We start from the raw sequence: 20,428 nt of genomic DNA, 5'->3' as shown, positions 1-20,428 counted from the left end.
AATGCTATACCTGGCTAAAAATGATCTTGTATGCGTTACTGCTACATTCGAGAAAAGGTTAGGAAGTCTCATAGTGCAACATACTTCGTCATGCTCGTCAGGCGGTGGGAGAAAGGATAATTTTATTGTGTAGTTATGACCCAAAAGCTGTAAAAAGATGGAAAGAACTGAACTGATTTTAGCAAAAATTAGCCGGACTACAAAACCGAAAATAAAAAGAATGCGCGCTTGTTACTTCGAAGCCTCAAATGCTATAAATTGGAGCCTGTATGCTTGCTAATAGCGCCAAAATTAGTATTAAAAAAACACAACGTCGTACGCGGCCGAAGTTTTTGCAATCATGCGGGCTTTGAATGCTTGCCAACAGGGCAAAAAAATTACCTGTTAAAATTGGTCGGTTGTCTGGATTATCAAAGAAAAAAGTACAAGCAAAGCAGGTAGCGCTTAGGAGAAAGTTCGAACTTGGCAGATAAAATTGCATGCTCGTGCATTTACTGCTAATATGTATCCGACATGGAGCCAATGTACGACACCAACAATTCTAAAGAAGCTGCTGCCAGGTAAAGTAAAGTAACAGGGAAGTTCGGCATAAACATGTGCTTTGATAAGATAGATATTCATCCGATTTTCCGGCCCTGCGATATTAAAACGACTACATTGTCATGTTTTCCCATGCAAAGATTTAAGCAGCATTTAAGCAAGGGACGTCTTCCTTTCACAGCCACTGCATCCGTCTTCTTATGCGGCACTTGAGAAATTATTGTGCCGTTTTTTTTTTATCTCCCCTTGGCATGATGTGCATTCGGATTGCGCAATCTGGCGGTCACTGATTAGATGCACAGATGTAGCACTTGCTGTCCGTAGAAGTCCTCGTACTGATAACGACGGTCTACCTCGGAACGATAAATTGCAGGTCAAACTTTTTTTTTTTGCCTCGTAGGAAAGAAGGTTGGAATCAAACAAATGCGTCGGCGTAGGTAAAGGTGTAAATTTTTATAGTTTTCAGAAAAGCACGTTTCGTGGGACTGTTTCCCTTTGGAAGTGATAACCTGCACAACAACAACAAAAAAAAAACTTTTCTTCAACTCGCTAACAACGATGTCTTAACGCCAAGCAAATTTTGTTTTAATCAATGCAAGAATAATTCTGTCAGCTGTAAACATGGGGAGCATAAAGTGTTTTGAATGCGTTTAATAATTAATGCCTGTAATGCTAATGAATCGCTAAATTAAAGACTATTAGAAAAGTATTTGGTATGCCAAATACAAAAACTTTAGAGCTAATCCACCCCGTGCACGCGCTGAAAGTTCGGCCATGTTATCGGACAAGGACTCCCTCTAGTACAAAAGGAAATCTGCACGAGCTGTTATTGTTTTTGTAACGGGCAGCGTCATTTGTTTGGAAATCATCAAACTACAGCCTCGTCACGCGCGAACTCTAAGTGATGCTACCGGATACGCGCACAAATACACGACTTTGCGATTTAACCGATCACTTCCCCAGAGTTGGGGATTTTAGGGACGCCGGCAACTTCTACTGCATCACCATCCCGACAACCACGATCTCGGCTCACACGCGCAGCGACCAGCAGTGCGCGCAGCACTCAATGTGTTAGCGTTCGACAGCCTCCCAGAAATGCTGGCGAGAGCACGCAACTCAGAAATTGCGTAGTTTCATCGATGCTACGCGTTATAAACGGGATAACCGGGTTGGCTGCGGCACCAAGTTGCACTTTGCGATAGAGGACTGGTCGTAAGGTGCAGCTTGTCACCATGGCTGGGAGATGAGAATAAACCCGCGGTATATTAAGAGTATTAGCCACGGATTAACAGTCAAATCCCCGACAACTTACGTTGGGATACAGTGACGCCGTGGACCGACGTTGGCGGGAAGAAGAATGTCGCCGCCGCCACGGCCTGCAGCAGCCACGGCGACCACATGGCACGGGGCTGATGATGTCCCGTCCGCGGAAGGCGGCCCCTTTTTTCCCGTTCTCCGCGTATTCCGAAAATTGCCGGCCACGAGCACGGGCACGAGCACGAGCTTGTTAGTCTGTTGTCCGCGCGCCAGGTGAGTTCAAAAGCGAGGTGGCGCAGCACAACTCTTCCGCGCCGGGTTCGCCGGCGGCGTCTGGAGCGCTGAGAGAGCGAAGCACCAAAGGCAGCACCTCCGCCGAAGGCCGACTCTACTGGCCGGCGGCCGAGGCGGCTCTGACGGGGCCTCGGTCGAAACACCGGGCCTGGGCCCCGTGGTCGCCATGTTGAAGGCGGCCGTGGGGGCGCGCGCATCAGCTAACGTCACGGTTGCCCTTTCTTTCACGCCCGCCGTTTTCCCTTCCCGTTCTCCAGGCCAAGTTTTGCTGCGCACCCCTTCTCCCTCTTTCCTCCGCTACCGGCGCATTCTTTCCGCTGCCCACCAGGTTCACTTTCCCCGGTGTCAACGCTTTCGCGCGCCCGTTCCTCTCCGCCCGGCATTTTAAGTTTGTGCCGCTTCTGTCATTCGGAAGTAAGGGAATGAAAAAACAAAACAAAAAAGACAGATCGCATCGCCGGTGTCAGGTAGTCGGAGGGGCAGATGGATTTAATAATGGTGACGTCCAGCGTTTCTCGCTGAACCGCCGCCCGCAACAATTAATTGTTGTTCGAAATAGAGTCGGGTATCGGGGAGGAGTGACCCAACGGGGTTAAGCAATCAATCATGAGCATAGCATACGCACCTCTGAAAGCAACGCTTATTCGTTTCCCCCACCGAGGCGCACCGAGGGTCCCGGTTTGGGGAAACCGAATTAGTACGCCGCAGATGACAGAATCAGGGAAGCAGGGTCGCGTGAAACAAAGATGTTAGGACAGCCAAATGCCTAGCTATGTTTCATGCTTGGTGGGATGTGTAGCGTGGGATTATAGGTCAGGTAATATTAAATGTGGTCCGCCCTAAATAGTGAGCGGTTCAAGTTTTAAACAAGGTTTCTGTACGGAAGAGGGGGGAGGGGCACATCCGCAAGAAATTGCAAAGTGGTCCAACTTAACCTCACTGAACCGAACCTAACCTAACAAAATGTAACCTACCATAAAGTCGGATTACATTATATAACATAACATAACATAACATAACTTAACAAAGTCTTTATTATCGGGTGGAGAACAAGAATATGTCCTACTGTGGTAAATAGTAGAAACATCATGTGATATTTTACTGTAATCCTTAGGTGTCGAGACACTATGCTAGGCGTCCAACTTACGGGCTCATTTGCTTCCTAGATCGGATCAATTAAAAAACGTTTTCTTTCTTTTTCAAAGAATTCTCGTGTATGCGCGCAGGAATAAACTTGATTAACCGCCGCAACGCTACAGAAATGGCTAAACTTTGAAAACATAAAACTGTGATGCAAGGGCACCGAACCGACTACGCCACAACAGCGTGTTATTTACAGTTACGACTGCAGTGTTGCGGGCAATAAATCCTTCATGATTCCCGCTTCTTTATTTCCTCAAACGCAAGGTGCTTTCCCTCAACAATGGTCTCGCCGGGGAGGAGACAGCTTTCGGGAGAAATGGATGCATTTGTTATGGTTGATTGATTGATTTAGACTTTTATTGGAGGAAAGGGGAGGCCCGGAGGCGTATGGGGAATGGGAAGTTAAGGGATGGTGGAATAATAACAGACGTCGTCAAACCCTTGAATGTCTCTTTAAGCAGTCATTTTGCGTCCATGATGTTGAGGCTCTTCTTGGGATAGGTAGTCACCCCTGGACTACACTTATCTCGCAAGGCCACTGTATACAGTAATTGTATATAATAATATACAAATAGAGCACGGGAAATAAAAATGGGTCCAAGACCGAGCCCTGTGGAACACCGCTAGTAACCATGTACATACACGAGGAATGGCGGTTGGCTCTGACGTAACAGTGTCGATCAGCAAGGTAGATCTGCACAAGTGTTAGCAGTGATGCAGGAACGCCCGATTGAGTAAGTCTTGAAAGTAGTATAGAAGATAAAACTACATCGAATACCTTACTGGGGTAACAGTAAATCACATCGAGCTGACTTTTACCCTGTGTTGCTGTCGAGGCGTGGGCCATGAAGCTAACAATATTTGTTGTCGTTGAGCGGCCTGCAGGTAAAGCCATGCTGATTCGGGATGAGGATGGACTTGATTGAGGGAGATACCAGCCTATCAAGAACGGATTCAAGTATCTTCGAAATAGCATCATGAAGAGTTATCGGTCAGTAGTTTTGGCGTCAGTTTTTGTATCGGATTTGAGAACAGGGACAATTTTGGCAATTTTCCACTGCAGGGGAAAATTGGCAAAATTTTCAGGCAGTTTTTCAGGCAGTTGTTGAATATTGACGGCATAATAGGGGATAAGACAGGACTCACGGACGTACCCAGGGGGGGTGGCCCGGGGAACCCGGGCCCCCCCTGAAATTTTTCGGCCATAGCCCCCCCCCCCCCCCCCCCTCGTTCCCGGCGTCACCTCTCCTCTCTCCTCGCACACATTCTAAAGCGCCGCCTTATAAATCCTGGGCTTGATAGCTATTTGAGGCGTTTTTTTTTTTTTAAATGAGCCAAATACACCTAACGTGAATTTGAGAAAAACAAAACAAAAAAACGAAAGTTCGGTACCGGACCTAAATGCAATGTGGTCAAAACTCTTAAATGACGTGTTTTACATGTCACCTAGGGGAAATGTATGGCGACAAGAAACTAAGAATTATGCGGAGAATTCGAGCAATATTAGGATAAGTTCGATTTTGGCTCGTACTGAATTGAAAGTCAAGCTGGTGCGGCATTTTTATGAAAACTTTATTGCAATTGACTTTCAAGAATGGTACCATGGAGTTTTAAGGATAAAAGGCGATAAACAAATGCAACAGGGTTCAAGTACAGTACAACTATACATGAAGAACCGGTGAGTCCTCTTGGCAGCATAAGCACCTTTTTTCGAATTGTTCTGTAGGGCACTTCTCTGGGCACGCCTGAAGACACTTACGAAGCTCTTCATTGCCTTGCCATAAATTTCTGAAACGCTTCACAAGAAGCCTGCTCATATCGTCTTCTTCCCCTTAAAGGAGCCATGAAGAGAAAATACAACTTCATTTAATTTGAAAGAACTAGGATTCAGTATCTCACTCAGCTTAATTAAAGCCACAGATGATGTCTTTTTAACAAAAAAAAAGCAAGAATTATTTAAAAACTTTCAAATTTTGCGCCACAGTGACGTGTTATGAGCAGGCATGACGTCATACGGGCCAACAATAAAACATAATCTTCAGTGCCTTAACTGCACGTTAGCATTCAAGTGATGCGGTCAAATGGAACTATAGGCCCCATTACAGACGTTCAGTCATGTGCCGTCGCGACAGGTGAGTTAGGCGGCCGCCAATCGCACAAACAAGGTTCCGTGACGTCATAGAAAAGTTGCGGGAAATTGGCTAGGGGGTCGCGACTGCTTCACACGTTTTCTTTAATATCTCCGTTATTTTTTCGAAGAGTGCGATGATATTGATATCGTTGTTATCGGGACTAAGCAGTCTTTCTGATAAACCTAACTTGTAGTTTGTCTTCATGGCTCCTTTAAAGAAATGGCTCGTACCCACAGAGAGGGGGGATTCGCCATGGCTTGTAAGTGGCGGGTAATTTGTTAGGTACCTAAATGGTAATTATGGGAGTAATAATAATTATAATAACCAGATTTACTCCGTAAGGACGAGGGGGACGAGAGGAAATGATAGTTTCACATCTCAGTTTCATTTCGTTCACTTCGGTTCCCTTCGACGGGGACGTCTGGCGGCAGATCTTTCGCCGGTTTCTTAATTGCTGCCAGAACTCATAATAAGCCAGCTCCCGAAAGCGGAAAAAAATCTTGTGGAAACACCCACAAAACATCCCGAACAGTCACGCCAAAAGCAAAATCCTATTGGTCAAAAGAATTTGGCTCATTTTGATTCGTGCCACAGCAGGATCTGGCTCATTTTCAATAGGAACTACGATCTGCGTACACGTTTGCAGGGCATCATCTCAACTACTTTTTGCCATATTTTTTCAAGGGAAAGTTGCCGGGATTTTTTGGCACTACAGTTAGATTTGGCTTAGTTTTGGTTTGCGGATTTTAGCTCATTTCGAGAAAAAAAAACGCCTCATTTGGCGGTCAACGTTGGATAAAAAAAAAAAAAAACACGCGAGGTTTATTTGCTCAATTTACACGCAAGCCAATACCGCTGTACAGTGGCTTTGTGCTCTGCTGCCGGCCTGCCACTTGTCATTCGCTGCAACACCTTTACCCTGCTCGTCTGCAATCGGTGCTTGGGTCCTCCCGGACAGGAGCAACTTATCGCTTGTTTCGCCAGGGTAGCGGTTTCAGCGGCTCGCGTCGCATATGCTTTGGTGGGGAAAAAATCTTTTTTTCTTTTTTACAGAACTAACTCTTCCAGAACTACTTCAACAAGCATATTTTTCTTTTACATTTTCGCTCGAGGCTAAATTTTTCTCGGCAGTGCCGTTCCTGCGTTTCTTCCTGTGGCGAGTCCATTCGATCTGGTTCCTTGTTTGCCAAGTAAGGGTAGGTGCATCTTACAGGTGTATCTTTTAGATACCCTTAATTTGATTGATTGATTGATTGTGGGATTTTATGGGTCGGCGCTATTCCCGCGAAGAGGCGCGCTGTCGTAGAGGGCTCTGATTAATTTGACCACCTGGGAATCTTTAACGTGCGCCGAAATCTCGAACGCATGGCCGTTCTCGCTTTTCCCCACCATCACAAAAGCGGGTACACTTAATTTCATTTCTCTTTGCAGGTTTACGCGCCTTTACGGCGAACTCTGGGTGTTCACCGTATTTGTAGTAATAATGCTCGGTACCCTCGCCCCCCGCCCTAATTTGCATAGAAAAGTTACATTGGGTTGCCCCCCCCCCCCCCCCCCCCCCCCACCTCCGACGAAAAGAAATCCTGGGTACGTGCCTGACAGGACTAAATGCCTTCAGTAAGGCCATGGGAACGCTATCAGGCCCGCATGCAAGCGAAGGCTTAATGATGTGTAGAACCTTACAGACAATATCGTCATCAATTAGTGTTGTGCTTGGCTGTGCTTCAAACGTACAGGAAGTGTCCCCTGGAGTGGCGCTATCTGAGGGGCTAAAAGCCGATTTAAATAATTTGGCAAATCCACCAGAGACACGTGTAACTATCTCGCCGTAGGAGTCTAATAGACAGATACTTTCATGTCTCCGGTGGGCCGACCTTCCCAGCCCATACCTCCTAAAATTCTTTAAAATTCAATACGATTGGCCTCTACAAAATCAATGTAGTTCGAGTGATCCCGGAAGTACAGCTTCTTACACATACATCTGCTTTTCTTGAATTCAGCTTCTAATGTCTCCAAGCCGGTGTCTTGGGCTTTTCTGTAGGCACGGTCTTTAAATCTTAGTCACGAACGGAGCTAACTGGAGAACCAGGAGAGATATTTTGCTGCTTTCATTTTCTTAAGTGGGATGAATTTGTGCATACCATCTATTAGAAATTTATTCAGCTGGGAAACCTGATAGTTCGGATTGTTTGATTTCGGTATTTGCTGCCAGTCACAGTTTTATAGATAATGATAGAAGGCTACTGAATCCCCGGACGTGAAATTATACTCCTGCGTTTCTACCTCGCCGATGTGGCTCACTGTTGAAATGCCTGAATCATTGCCATTATCGAAAGATGGGGATGATCGCGATCAGGGCACACCAACTCCGGTTCACTGTACGAGGTCCCCACATCGGCGATGCCAGAAAAACACAAGTCGAGCATTTCATTAGGTGAACTGTCCACTCTGTTGTATTCATGCCAGTCGGTAAATGATAAAACGTCAAGCAGAATCGAAACCTTTTGCACTGCATAATGACATATGACATGCGGAAAAGTTGACATACGGAAAAGCAATGGTTTACGGAAACGTTATCCCACTGTGTACCCGGTATGTTAAAGTCCCCGATGATTAGAAGTTTGGGATCAGGATGACAGCTAATTGCTTTTTTCTATAGAAGCTAAAAGGCATTGAAAAGAATGCGGCTTCATGTTGGGAGGAACATAAAACGCTCCAAGCAAAACTCGCATGTTAGCGGAACAATGGAGATCAACCCGCACAGATTCGTTTTCGGATTCGAAGTCTGTCCGACTCATGCATTTAAGGGATTCCTTTTCAGCGATTAGGACACCACCACCTGTTCTTTTGTGCATGGTACCTTCGCGGTCGCTGCGGAATACTGCGTAGTCAGGGGGGAAGTAGTCAGAAGACGAAATACTGGGACAAAGTCAAGTCTCAGACTAATTATGGGGTAAAGAGAGGTGAAATTGTTACGAAACTCATTAGCTTTTGTCCGCAGACCTCGACAATTTTGTAATGTAAATTAAGTTTCTTGTTCATGATGTGCAGCGTTACCGTTCATTTCCGATTCGTGCAAGAAGCCTTCGCTGAGTTGTCCCGCAAAAGGCTTGAAAAGACATTTTTGGACCACGGGTGAGGGTCCTGAAGGCGCTGGGAAGCCTCGTCGATTAGGGCAACATGGAAGGAAGCATATGAGGCATAACGCGTCCTCAGTCGCTTGCAGGCCAAAGGCTGCACACGGACACGCTAGAAGGTGTTCCCGCAACTGAGACGTAGTGTTTGGTGATTTAGAGACAACAAACATTGCCTTCAGCCGAGGTCGTGATGCTACCACCGACCGTCATGTTACCACCACTGGTTGCAACAACACCGAAGCACGCGGGCCGCCGGTCCTTCCTGTTTAGCCGGAAGCATGCAGTTCTGCCCATGCCGGACGCCAGACGAGACGCGCTCACCGTCCGCTCTTGGCTGGGGGGTGGGCGGTGAAGGCCGCAATGGCAGCGGGGGCCGGAGCGAGGCTTTCCGCGCGCTTCGGGGAACCACACAGCAGTGGAAGCTCTTTTTCCAGGTCCTTAGCCCATGGGCGAGGCTTAGGCAAGGAGGTGTCAGGGATGACGTCACTAAAATTGTGCTTTCTATGTTTGTTTTACAAGAAATGGTGGCGCGGAATCATGGCGGATTCTAGAGGAGATGGCTCGGCGCACTGTGGGCAGCACTTGTGTTCCAAGATGTTTCTGCGTCCGTCTTCTTTTAGCTAATCAGTTGGTCCTTTCAGTCGACGGCAGCATACGTGCATGAAGTGGGTGATGCTTAGGCCCTGGTGGGCAGCACTTTTATTCGAAGATGCGTTTGTGTGCGTGTCCCTCTTGTTTCAGCAGGTCAGTTCGTGCTTTGCGTGCGTGGGCTGCACGTGGCACGTGCTAGGGCACTGCTTTAAACGTTTTTTTTTTTATGTGAAAGTTGTCGGGTGATGTGCCGCAGCTATGACGTGTTTTTGTGCGTCTGCCCCGTCTCAGTTTATCATATTAGTGCTTCCTATTTAACAGATTATGTGCACGAACTGGGTGATGCGCTAAGGCACCACTTCAAATCCTTAAAAAAAAAAAAAACTCCCGCGTGAAGTCGCGCGAAGCTTGCTCCAGCAGTGCAGTTACGATTACTGCCCATTTTCCCGTGAAGGACTACGTACGTGCGCAGTTGGTTTATTAAAAACAGTACTTCGTGGTTTATTTACGGACACTATCGTCAGTAGACTGTTGAGGGAAAAGACGGAATCGCTACACTAGAGTTTCCTTCGCGAGGTAAATGTCGTAATACCCTCTGTTGGCAACCAGCGAGAATGCGACTATGTTGAAAGAATATGCTAAAACAAAACGTTCACCTATGACCTAGCACTAGTCTGCCGTAGTCGTTCAGAAGTGCGTACCCAATAGAAAATGTGAGCGGGCACCAGCTACTTTGTGGTTAAATTCCCAGCTGAGCTCAGCTCTTCTCCGCTGCTATAGCGTTCAATGAACAGTGAACCTTATTGGCATCATGTAACGAATACACAATGCCGCAGGCTTGCAGAAAAAGCTGTCTCAAGGACAGCTCAGAGTGGAAGTTGTAAGGGCATTCGCTGGGATAGACGTAGCATAGAATGAAAGCAGCCTCGTGAAGTGTGGAGACGGGTGAGTTATGGAATATATAATGGAGGCGGCGGCGGCGAATGTCCATGTTGCAAGAGGGACTGGGTTAGACGAAAGAGGGTGTTACCGAGTCGCCCACTCTCGACGGAAACGCCAGGAAAACAATGCCGCACGCAGTGGCGTGGGCCGCATCTTTCCCAGTAGTCCACCACATTTCCTCAGAATGACGAGTTATTGCGACCGAATAGAGAACGTAAGCCAATGACTAGACCCTGCATGACATTTGAATCAAGAAATGTGCTCCGTACAGAGAAATTACGCACTGTACGCGTGTGGTTTTGTTCTTTTGAGTGATTTCACAGCGCTGATCAAATTTTTTTAGTCAGGTCATCACATCAAGGGCCTCACTATTCGACTACTCCGCTCACGTACAATGTGGCATAGCAGACGCAGGGAAATTTGTAAGCGTATGTCCTCTGGCGTAAACGTTGGGGGTTACTGGCTCACAAAACGCGCAAATATATCAAGCAATTGGAAAGCTAGCAAAGGCATCGAGAAGCAACAAAAGTATCGCGACCTATTAGGCCTTACAAAGTGGCTGCAAAACGCAGGTACAAGAGCCGAAACTCGGGATAAAAGAATCAGTGGTAGAGTTTTGTCTTCATCGGTACGCCATTACACTTAATCAGGCTGGAACGGGCGTTTATTGCCTCTCCACGCCACCCACCCCCCCCCCCCCCCCAAAAAAAAAAAGAAAAGAAAAAAGTAAATGCTGCAAGTAAGCAGCCTTAAGTGCGAGGGATAAGGCGGTTTTCAGCATTAGGTGGATTAGGCGGTTTTAAGCACTTCTGAGCCCAGGGAAAGGTTAAAGTACAGATAATAAATAAGTCATTCAAGAGATGTATACTTTACAAAGTTTGTTCTCAATGCGCTAATCTGTTTACATAAGGCGCAGCACGGCGGCCACGATCGAGCAGGAATGTTGAAAAACAACCGCCTTTGTTATTTTGCCAGGCAATACCATATAGAGAAAAGGGAACATTTTTTCTAAATATTTACCCCTAATGCGAAATAAAAGGGTTAACACATAAAATAAAAGGGTTAACACATAAGACCAATGGAAAATTAGTCGTGATAATATGAAATGTTTAGGTGGGCGACGAGGCACGCTTCTCGGGATGATCGCAAATCTTACTCGAGTACAATTTTTAATCATAATGACGGACACATGCATTATTCCTTCAGTCGACATGGGGATGTGACTGAGTGGAGATGCGAAATGTGAGGACCTTTTCTTTCTGTCCATTGCTGGGCGCACTGACACACGCAGCTGTGAGATAACGTTGGGGTGTGTTTCAACAATTGGTCCATCTGTGCTCTCTTACACTAATTATGTCATGTTATATCAATACGCCCAAGTCAAAACTCTGTTAGGATAATGTATTTTCTCACGAACAAATTTGGTCGCCTTGAAACTATATCGCAGTGCTTTGTTTTAAGCTCACAGTTCGAAGTTAAAGAACTAAAAAAAGTGAGAAAGCGCAATCACGCTATTTAGATAACGATTCTTTTTTTGGTATATAATATTTGACACGCCGTAATTCTTATTGACAATTTCAAGAATGTTAATCGTGCTGTTTCTTTACAATTCACACGTAAAAAGTTACGATAAAACTACTACAGTAGAACGCGCCCTAAGAAATTATGATTACGGCCGAAGACGAGTATGCGACGAATAACAGTTCCCGTCATTCGGTTCAACTCCAAAGCATTATTTCAACGATGGCGCTGCGCAGTGGAATATCACATGGTTTCCATGCGGATATTACAGCGCAAATACCATTACGATTGTGATTGTGTGCCGACGCTGCACTGGCGATGAGGCTCCGGAGAGCTCCGGATTAATTTTGACCACCTGGTGATCTTTAGCGTGCGCCAAAATCTCGAACACACGGGCATTTTCGCTTTTCGCCTCCATCAGAAAAGCAGCCGCCGCGGCTGGGAAACGAACCCGCGTCCTTGGGCTCAGCACCACAACGCCTTACCAAATACCATTATGAGTGAACTCGCTATTAGCCGAATTCACCCCTGTTATTGCAGTGATTGGATTTCAGTGATTGGCAATTAATGATTGACAATCAAGTGGACTTGATCAATAATTATCAATGTTCTTGTTATAATTTGTTTGTGGCACAGACGCCATTTTTTGTAGCCTGTCCAAGGCTTATCATTCTCTAAGGTTGCTTAAGGCGCGTTCCCACTAGGCCGACACGACGGCGACGACGACGCGACGGCGACGCCGACGAGTCGCCAAACCATCGGCCAACTGCCGAGTTGACCGACCGCGCTGTCATACTACGCCGACGGCGCCACAAACACGTCGGCCGATGGAAAGTCGCCGTAGTGTGACTGACTCGCCGACCGAAGACGCCAACAAAACCGGTCGTCCGACCGGTCGCCGGACGCGTCGTCGGGAATCGACCGAGAAGCGAAAACTGCTCCCCGACAACATTCGCGCCGCAATGAATGCGGCTCTATTTTGATAGTTTCTGGAGTGTAATAAACTCAGTAACGTCCATGAAGCCCATACAACTCAACACTAGCGCTGATGCAATCCGTATTTTGGCGTTCGACGCTTCGGCCGTGCTCTTCGGCGACGCCGCTTTCGGCGACGCCGCTACCCCGGAGCTGCAAACTGCAAATGCGTGTGCGATCGGCTCGCCTGTAGAAAATGTAAGGTCAGTTTCATGCAGAAGAAGAGTTACGTAGGGTAATTTGGCTAATAAGGCATCAATATCGGCCAAGGTTTTTCATGTGAAACGTAAAACCAAAGTACGGCAAGCACTATCCCCGCAGTGGGAAATCGCAGTGGCAGCCGCGCACACACATTATTGCGAGCGCTTTCGCGAAGAAGCGGAGTTTATGGCGATAAGCTATTGTGGGGGCTTCGGGGAACCTTGCTGTGCAAGCGCTATTTAAGAAATTTCAGTTTGCCAGCCAGGAATTCTGTAAACCAGCTAGTAAACACCGACGTATGACACGGAAGGATGGGCCTCCATCTGTTACCCAGGCTATTTCGCAGTCAAGGAGGCATTTGGGCGGTGGCGCAGTGCTCTCGCGCGTCGCGCCCGTGCGCTCAACGTTGCCGGTTCAATTCCCCGCGGGGTCAGGTTTTTTTTTTTTTTTTTTTTTTTGTGTATGTGTGTGTGTGTGAGCGGTTTTTTAAGGGGTATGGTTTGCGCATCCAATTTGGGAATCGCGTGATTTTGAGAAGCAACTACCTTTGCAATTAAATATTTCCTTCGAAACAGCGAGTGGCGTCTTGAGCCACAACAATTAATTTCCCTTTTCTTAATCGCACCATGTTTCTCGAAAATGCGGTAGCATGGTGCAAAATCAGGCCTTCTCCATTAGAGGAGGTTAAATTTCTGCTGACGTACGCACTAATTTATATGCATATTTTACGTGCTACAGAGGGCTTTTCGCCGGGGGTTAACATCCATATTATTACTGCCGCGGCAGCAGCGCACAGCTCTTTTTTCTTTGTCCGTGATCTAACAAGAAGTTGAGGAGTACATACAGTACAAGCAGCGCACACGCCAGTACGCCCGAATGGCTTCAGTCGTGCTGCGGCGACACGATACACCAAGTTTGACTATAGAGAAAGAAAGATCCCCGGCGGAGAGGCGAGGCGGCGGAGTCGGCCGTCGCGGGGCCGTCGGTGTGGGCGTCGCGCGGCCGTCGGTGCGGTGTGACAAGCGCGTCGGCCGACATCGCGGAGACACTGACGCCTCGCCGATTTCTCGCCGACGCCGACGGTTGGGCAACGGTCGGCGTCGGCGCGGTGTGACATGGCCGCCGACAGCTCGCCGACACGGTGTTGGCCGACCAAATCGGCCGATGGTCGGCCTAGTGGGAACGCGCCTTTAAGACTTACGTAAAGTTTGGCATTGCTTCGCTGTATCACTAATTTTGCCCAGTACGCTGCACAAGTCAGAACTATGCTAGTGCTGAGCTGAATACATGCGGCCTACGAGCAATTACTTACTTGCCTTAAGGCGCGTTCCCACTAGGCCGACACGATGGCGACGACGACGCGACGGCGACGCCGACGAGTCGCCAAACCATCGGCCAACTGCCGAGTTGACCGACCGCGCTGTCATACTACGCCGACGGCGACACAAACACGTCGGCCGATGGAAAGTCGCCGTAGTGTGACTGACTCGCCGACCGAAGACGCCAACAAAACCGGTCGTCCGACCGGTCGCCGGACGCGTCGTCGGGAATCGACCGAGAAGCAAAAACTGCTCCCCGACAACATTCGTGCCGCAATGAATGCGGCTCTATTTTGATAGTTTCTGGAGTGTAATAAACTCAGTAACGTCCATGAAGCCCATACAACTCAACACTAGCGCTGATGCAATCCGTATTTTGGCGTTCGACGCTTCGGCCGTGCTCTTCGGCGATGCCGCTACCCCGGAGCTGCAAACTGCAAATGCGTGTGCGATCGGCTCGCCTGTAGAAAATGTAAGGTCAGTTTCGTGCAGAAGAAGAGTTACGTAGGGTAATTTGGCTAATAAGGCATCAATATCGGCCAAGGTTTTTCATGTGAAACGTAAAACCAAAGTACGGCAAGCACTATCCCCGCAGTGGGAAATCGCAGTGGCAGCCGCGCACACACATTATTGCGAGCGCTTTCGCGAAGAAGCGGAGTTTATGGCGATAAGCTATTGTGGGGGCTTCGGGGAACCTTGCTGTGCAAGCGCTATTTAAGAAATTTCAGTTTACCAGCCAGGAATTCTGTAAATCAGCTAGTAAACACCGACGTATGACACGGAAGGATGGGCCTCCATCTGTTACCCAGGCTATTTCGCTGTCGAGAAGGCATTTGGGCGGTGGCGCAGTGCTCTCGCGCGTCGCGCCCGTGCGCTCAACGTTACCGGTTCGATTCCCGGCGGGGTAAGGTTTTTTTTTTTTTTTTTTTTGTGTGTGTGTGTGAGCGGTTTTTTAAGGGGTATGGTTTGCGCATCCAATTAGGGAATCGCGTGATTTTGAGAAGCAACTACCTTTGCAATTAAATATTTCCTTCGAAACAGCGAGTGGCATCTTGAGCCACAACAATTAATTTCCCTTTTCACCATGTTTCTCGAAAATGCGGTAGCATGGTGCAAAATCAGGCCTTCTCCATTAGAGGAGGTTAAATTTCTGCTGACGTACGCACTAATTTATATGCATATTTTACGTGCTACAGAGGTCTTTTCGCCGGGGGTTAACATCCATATTATTACTGCCGCGGCAGCAGCGCACAGCTCTTTTTTCTTTGTCCGTGATCTAACAACAAGTTGAGGAGTACATACAGTACAAGCAGCGCACACGCCAGTACGCCCGAATGGCTTCAGTCGTGCTGCGGCGACACGATACACCAAGTTTGACTATTGGCGGTGAGATCTTTGAGTGGCGCCCCCTGGCTCTGACGTCGGCTTAGGGATTCGCGCCGCTGTCGTCTGCTACACTCCGCTTGTGAGGGGCAACAGTGCCTGGGCTAGAAATCGCCAGCTTCGTTATGTAGTGCGTTAAAAAGCGTATTTATAGCGACTCAGTTATTTTGCCAGCTTCTGACGCATCTGAATGATTTGAAGCTGTATCCCCCACAAGTTTGCAACACACGAAGAGATAGAGAACAACTTTCTTCAGAGTATCGGTCAGAAGATCGTGTGTAACTTGTCCTTTCTTGCTTATTGGCGAGGATCAGCGACCAGAGCATCTCGATAAGTATTCAAAATGCGTAGGCTTCCCTGCAGTATTTTTGAGATGCTCCTATGAAGACTCAACAGTTTACCAAGCAGCGGCCTCTACACGCTCATCGCACTTCTGTTTCTTTCGTTGTTGTCTTGTATCGGATTAATGTTTCTTGCTTTTTTTTTTGTGCCCAACGCATTAATTTTTCTGCGCCGTCACCAACTTCTTATTAGGAGGTTTCGGGATGTTTGGGAGCCTCACAAAGGTCGTGTGGATATTTCCTTCATTTTGTATGGCATACATTCCCTTCTTCACAAATTGGCTTTCATTATGGCTGCGTGCAAGAAGGTGCATATCCGCAGCGTGCTTTGTTTATTCACATGCAAATACAATGAGAAGGTTTGTGCTACGCCACCGCGATCGCACCCGAAACAACGTGGTCCACAGTACTCGAAGGCGCCTTTTGTGCTCCGAATTTCTATCGTAATTATATCGTTATCATAACGAACTGACTCTCAACTCGAACAATGATGACATGATTACGGTGTTGAAGGCATGACATACTCGCTAACTAACGAAATAAATAGTACACCTGCATATATTACAAGACTCGAAACCGAAGAAGAATTCCAAGTAGCTCTTTATTGCTTTTCAACCCTCCCAGGCGCGAAGAACAAATCCTATTCTACTCGGGATGGCGTTCTATGATTTGAAGAAAATTACTTTTACTCTCTTGTCCTGGAATGAGGACCCGGCCCACAAACCAGATCGATTTAATTGTTAAAAAAAGTTTTCCCCTCCTCCCCTTACTCCTCCTCCTCTTGAGTGCAGTTTTCCTATAACGCATATCCGAATATCGGGAAGGTATGGCTGTGCAAAATGTTCCGAAATATCCCTCCAGGTCTTAACAAACATATATGTGTTACTATAAATTTAATGAAGACGTGACTCGTTTTGCTCAATAAACCTCCATACTGGTTAGAATCAGCATGCGCGTATATACACACTGGGTTATTTGGAACTCAACTAAACGTTTTTGCAGTCTATAGTGCATGTCGGCAAACTTTCATGCCTTGACAACGTAAAGTGATGTGACAAAACGCGTTCGAGCGTTCGGCAAGGTTGCAAAAACTGTTTTACCTTAGATATGATTACCGGGAATCGTGATGCCTTCTGCCAAAGCCGACAGCCCTGAAGGCCTAGAATTTGTTTTGGTCTTCCATTTTCGCTGCTGTCGGTTATTAGCAGCTGACTGTTCCTTTTGTTCGAATGCTTACATGAGAAGCTTACACCTAGCTCCGACTCTTCGCGCTCCGCGCAGTACCGGCTTCGCAAGGAATGGGGTGGCGCCGGCAATGTTTCTCCCGTAGCGGTATCCAAAACCATACTTTAATGGACACCATGAACTAGTGTATGCGCTTTTAAGCCTATTATTATGATAAAAAGTTACCCACATGCCAATTCTGGTGCGGACAAGCATCAGACGTTGATCGAGCGCAAAGAAACAGCAGGGAGAGCGATCCTGAGTGAAGCAGACGACAAATGCGAAAATCCCTAAGCTGACGTCACGGAGGCGCGCTTCGCAGCGCCGCCTGTGTTCGCGCTCACCGCCAATAGAGAAAGAAAGATCCCCGGCGGAGAGGCGAGGCGGCGGAGTCGGCCGTCGCGGGGCCGTCGGTCTGGGCGTCGCGCGGCCGTCGGTGCGGTGTGACAAGCGCGTCGGCCGACATCGCGGAGACACTGACGCCTCGCCGATTTCTCGCCGACGCCGACGGTTGGGCAACGGTCGGCGTCGGCGCGGTGTGACATGGCCGCCGACAGCTCGCCGACACGGTGTTGGCCGACCAAATCGGCCGATGGTCGGCCTAGTGGGAACGCGCCTTTAGCCTTCAAACTTGGGCAACGGTTTAGGCATGCCTCTCTACAATAGATGCGCGCTTTTCAAACCACAACCATTCATTAAACATCCAGCTCAGGGATTTTCACTGCTTATTTGTTCACTTGTTGGTCCTTTTGCACAATCCTTCGACATAAATTCAATTATTATTCATATTTGTTGGCAGGTTTTAACACGCCTTTCTTGAAACACCCGGCAAGGAGTGCGAATACGTTCATTAGAAATAAAGTGCAATGACCGGTGAAGTAGCAGTGAACGTGTTGCGCCGACGTTAACTCCAGTAGAAGCGAACCTCATTATTCTAAAGCTGTTAGGTATATAAAAGAACGGGTTGAAATTTTCTAAACAGTCTTTATGCTGCTTGTACCACAAATTCCTACTAATGTTGTATTTCTTATATTTTTATGCTATCCCTAGTTTTGGCGACAAACAGTATTCGACTGCAGGGAGCAATGAGAAGGTGAAACACGAACGCAGGCAGAACGGCGAGTTCAAAACGCCACTCTGTGCTATGGCGCCACTTCGAACAGCGCAAGCAGGCAGTGCTGTATGTCGGTCGAGGGAGGCGATGAAATCGATCGTAACAAGGAAACCTTTAAAGCGATTCGAGCGGAGTTAGTCGGGGAAAACCATTGATCACCGGGTGGTTGCAGGTACGGCCGCTACGTAGGAGTAAAAGACAGAAGCGACGCTGAAAGAGGAAGGCATAGTGAAGCCAGTATTCGACTATGCTCCCAGTATTGTGTTCCGGGAAGGGCGCAAAACTTCCTTAAAAAGGAAGAAAAGAAGGTTCATCGTCGCCGAGACTTGTCCTGAAATGTGGAGTTAAGCCCAGATGCCCGTTGCACGCGAGGAAGCATCGAGCCCGCGTCAGCATCTGCGTGACATGGCAAGTGCCAGGGAATACGAGCAATGCGGAGACGCAAATGGGGATGACGCCTTCCTAAACAACCCCTCTCAATCACCCTCGCTCATCTTAAGCGAGCCAGGAGCAAGCAACTGCTCCCTGAAGGCCAAATTATCTGCACACGGCGTAAATATGCACATGTAAGCTGAAACACGGGGTATACGAGCGAGAAAGTGTCTTGACCTTAAAGAATTAGCTGAGCATAGTCACAATTAGCGTGTACCACTTGTTGGTTGGCTCGGCTATGGGATTGTTCATACGCTTAACTAGTCGTAACTAGTTGCTACAAGTAATGCGTATGTTCATTCGTTTGCGTATATATGCCCCCGCCGGCACCATTAATTTCATACTGAATTCTTCCGTGTAACACCGATTTGAAATTTGACATGACACGAGACCGGTCAGCGTAAAGTAAGCAGTTAGGTCCACTTGTATTCATATTGGTACGCAGCGATAGGAAAGGAGGGGATAATGGGGATAAACGCGAAGAAAGCTTCCTCAGCTACCCTTCTCATTTGATTATGAGATTTTGAGTGTTGATTGCGGGTAGATCGTGGCTCAACAGAATAGTTCTACTCCCAGGATAGGCCGCTGTATCGGCCGTTGTAGGCTTGCATGGCGTTTGTTGCAGGTACGCTGCCCATAAACAGCAGCACGCTAACACTGCTTTTATGTCTTTTATGTACTGGTGAAAAAGAGCCGCTTTTACAGGATTGGCGCTGTTACGGGAAGGTTTCGGGTGTGGGCCCATGCCATTGTAATGGAGGATTTCCTTTAAACGATGCTCCGCAGCATAATGATGTGTGCTGCGGTGGAGGTATCCACACGTAGCTACGGTGAGGGAAAGTATTGGAGTATTGGCTGATATTTATAGTCATAACTTATTATAGTATATAACATCAATTTATGTCCTCGAAAGTAAAATGAGCAAGGCAAATCAAAGCTGAATAGGGGTAGTATGCTCGTGAAATCACGTGCAGTTTTTTTTTAACGCCGTAGGACAAAGGTGGGACAGCTCGGCCCTTGAAGGAATACCTTATGGGGTTACACTGAACAACAGGCCAATGAATCGACGCAAATACCCAGTGTAGTCGCTAAGAAAGGCTACTCATGTATAAGCAGTTTTCAATGGAACTAACGGTTGCAAGACTAAATAGCAGGCAGGCACCGAAAGCAGCCAAAAGCAAGCATGAGAACAAGTGGTCAGCGAAAGTTACGGTAGCCTCCGCATCGGCGGCAACCTGCCAGGCATGCTGCCGGCTACGGCGGCATGGTCACTATCACCGTCTCGTGTACCCTGGCATGATCCTTGTCCCCTCCCCGTTGGCCCCGAAAAGGAGTCGCATAGCTGCCATAGAAGTAATACTGCGGCGGCCGTGTCCAGGCGATTGCCGCATACGCACGAGCGATACGAGAGTCCGCCCTCTGGGAGTTTCCTTTCAGCGACCGTGGACAGAAAACAGCGAAGCGCAAAAGGGGAAAGGGAACTATCCTTTTGCGTCTGCGGGTCACGCCAGCGTGGCCCACTCATGGCCGTCTTCGCAGCACTTCGCATCTTGTGCCCAGTAGGAGGAGGGAGGACCTATACAGTGAAGGTCGGCTTTTACTCCTTTGGTGCACGCATCGGCTGCGTACACTGTGAAGGACACGGAATCGCTATAAGTTAGCAACTACCAGCGGCCGTTGGCAACGAAGGCGATCGCTCCCTTTATCTTCTAAAAAATGGTAGTTTATATTGAAGGGACGCCGCGTGGTCGCTGCCACAATTACCGAATGGCCGAGTTGAATGAATAAGGCTGCAGTGGGGAAGGACTCCACGCAGCACGTGCCTTCAGCTGGAGCAATTTTGGAGCGACGTTACCACCTGTTCTCTATCAAGTGCAATTGA

The 20,428-nt window shown here is 47.8% G+C and overlaps 1 protein-coding gene across 1 annotated transcript in view; it reads right to left on the bottom strand.

The window, feature by feature from the left end:
• LOC144162659 (cell adhesion molecule Dscam1-like) overlaps nt 1-2,178 on the bottom strand; it is an 809,120-nt gene extending 806,942 nt beyond the window's left edge. The window contains exon 1 of the mRNA XM_077693289.1: nt 1,853-2,178. Within this exon, the coding sequence (XP_077549415.1) occupies nt 1,853-1,940 (88 nt within the window). The 5' untranslated portion in view covers nt 1,941-2,178. The remainder of the gene's footprint in view (nt 1-1,852) is intronic.
• Nucleotides 2,179-20,428: the final 18,250 nt, after the last annotated feature.

Source organism: Haemaphysalis longicornis, unplaced genomic scaffold (genome assembly GCF_048455015.1).
Source record: "Haemaphysalis longicornis isolate Haplotype H1 unplaced genomic scaffold, Haemaphysalis longicornis Haplotype H1 scaffold_1, whole genome shotgun sequence".
Lineage (NCBI taxonomy): Eukaryota > Metazoa > Arthropoda > Arachnida > Ixodida > Ixodidae > Haemaphysalis > Haemaphysalis longicornis.
Note: the sequence above shows the minus strand (reverse complement) of the source record. Positions and strands in the feature narration are given on the sequence as shown.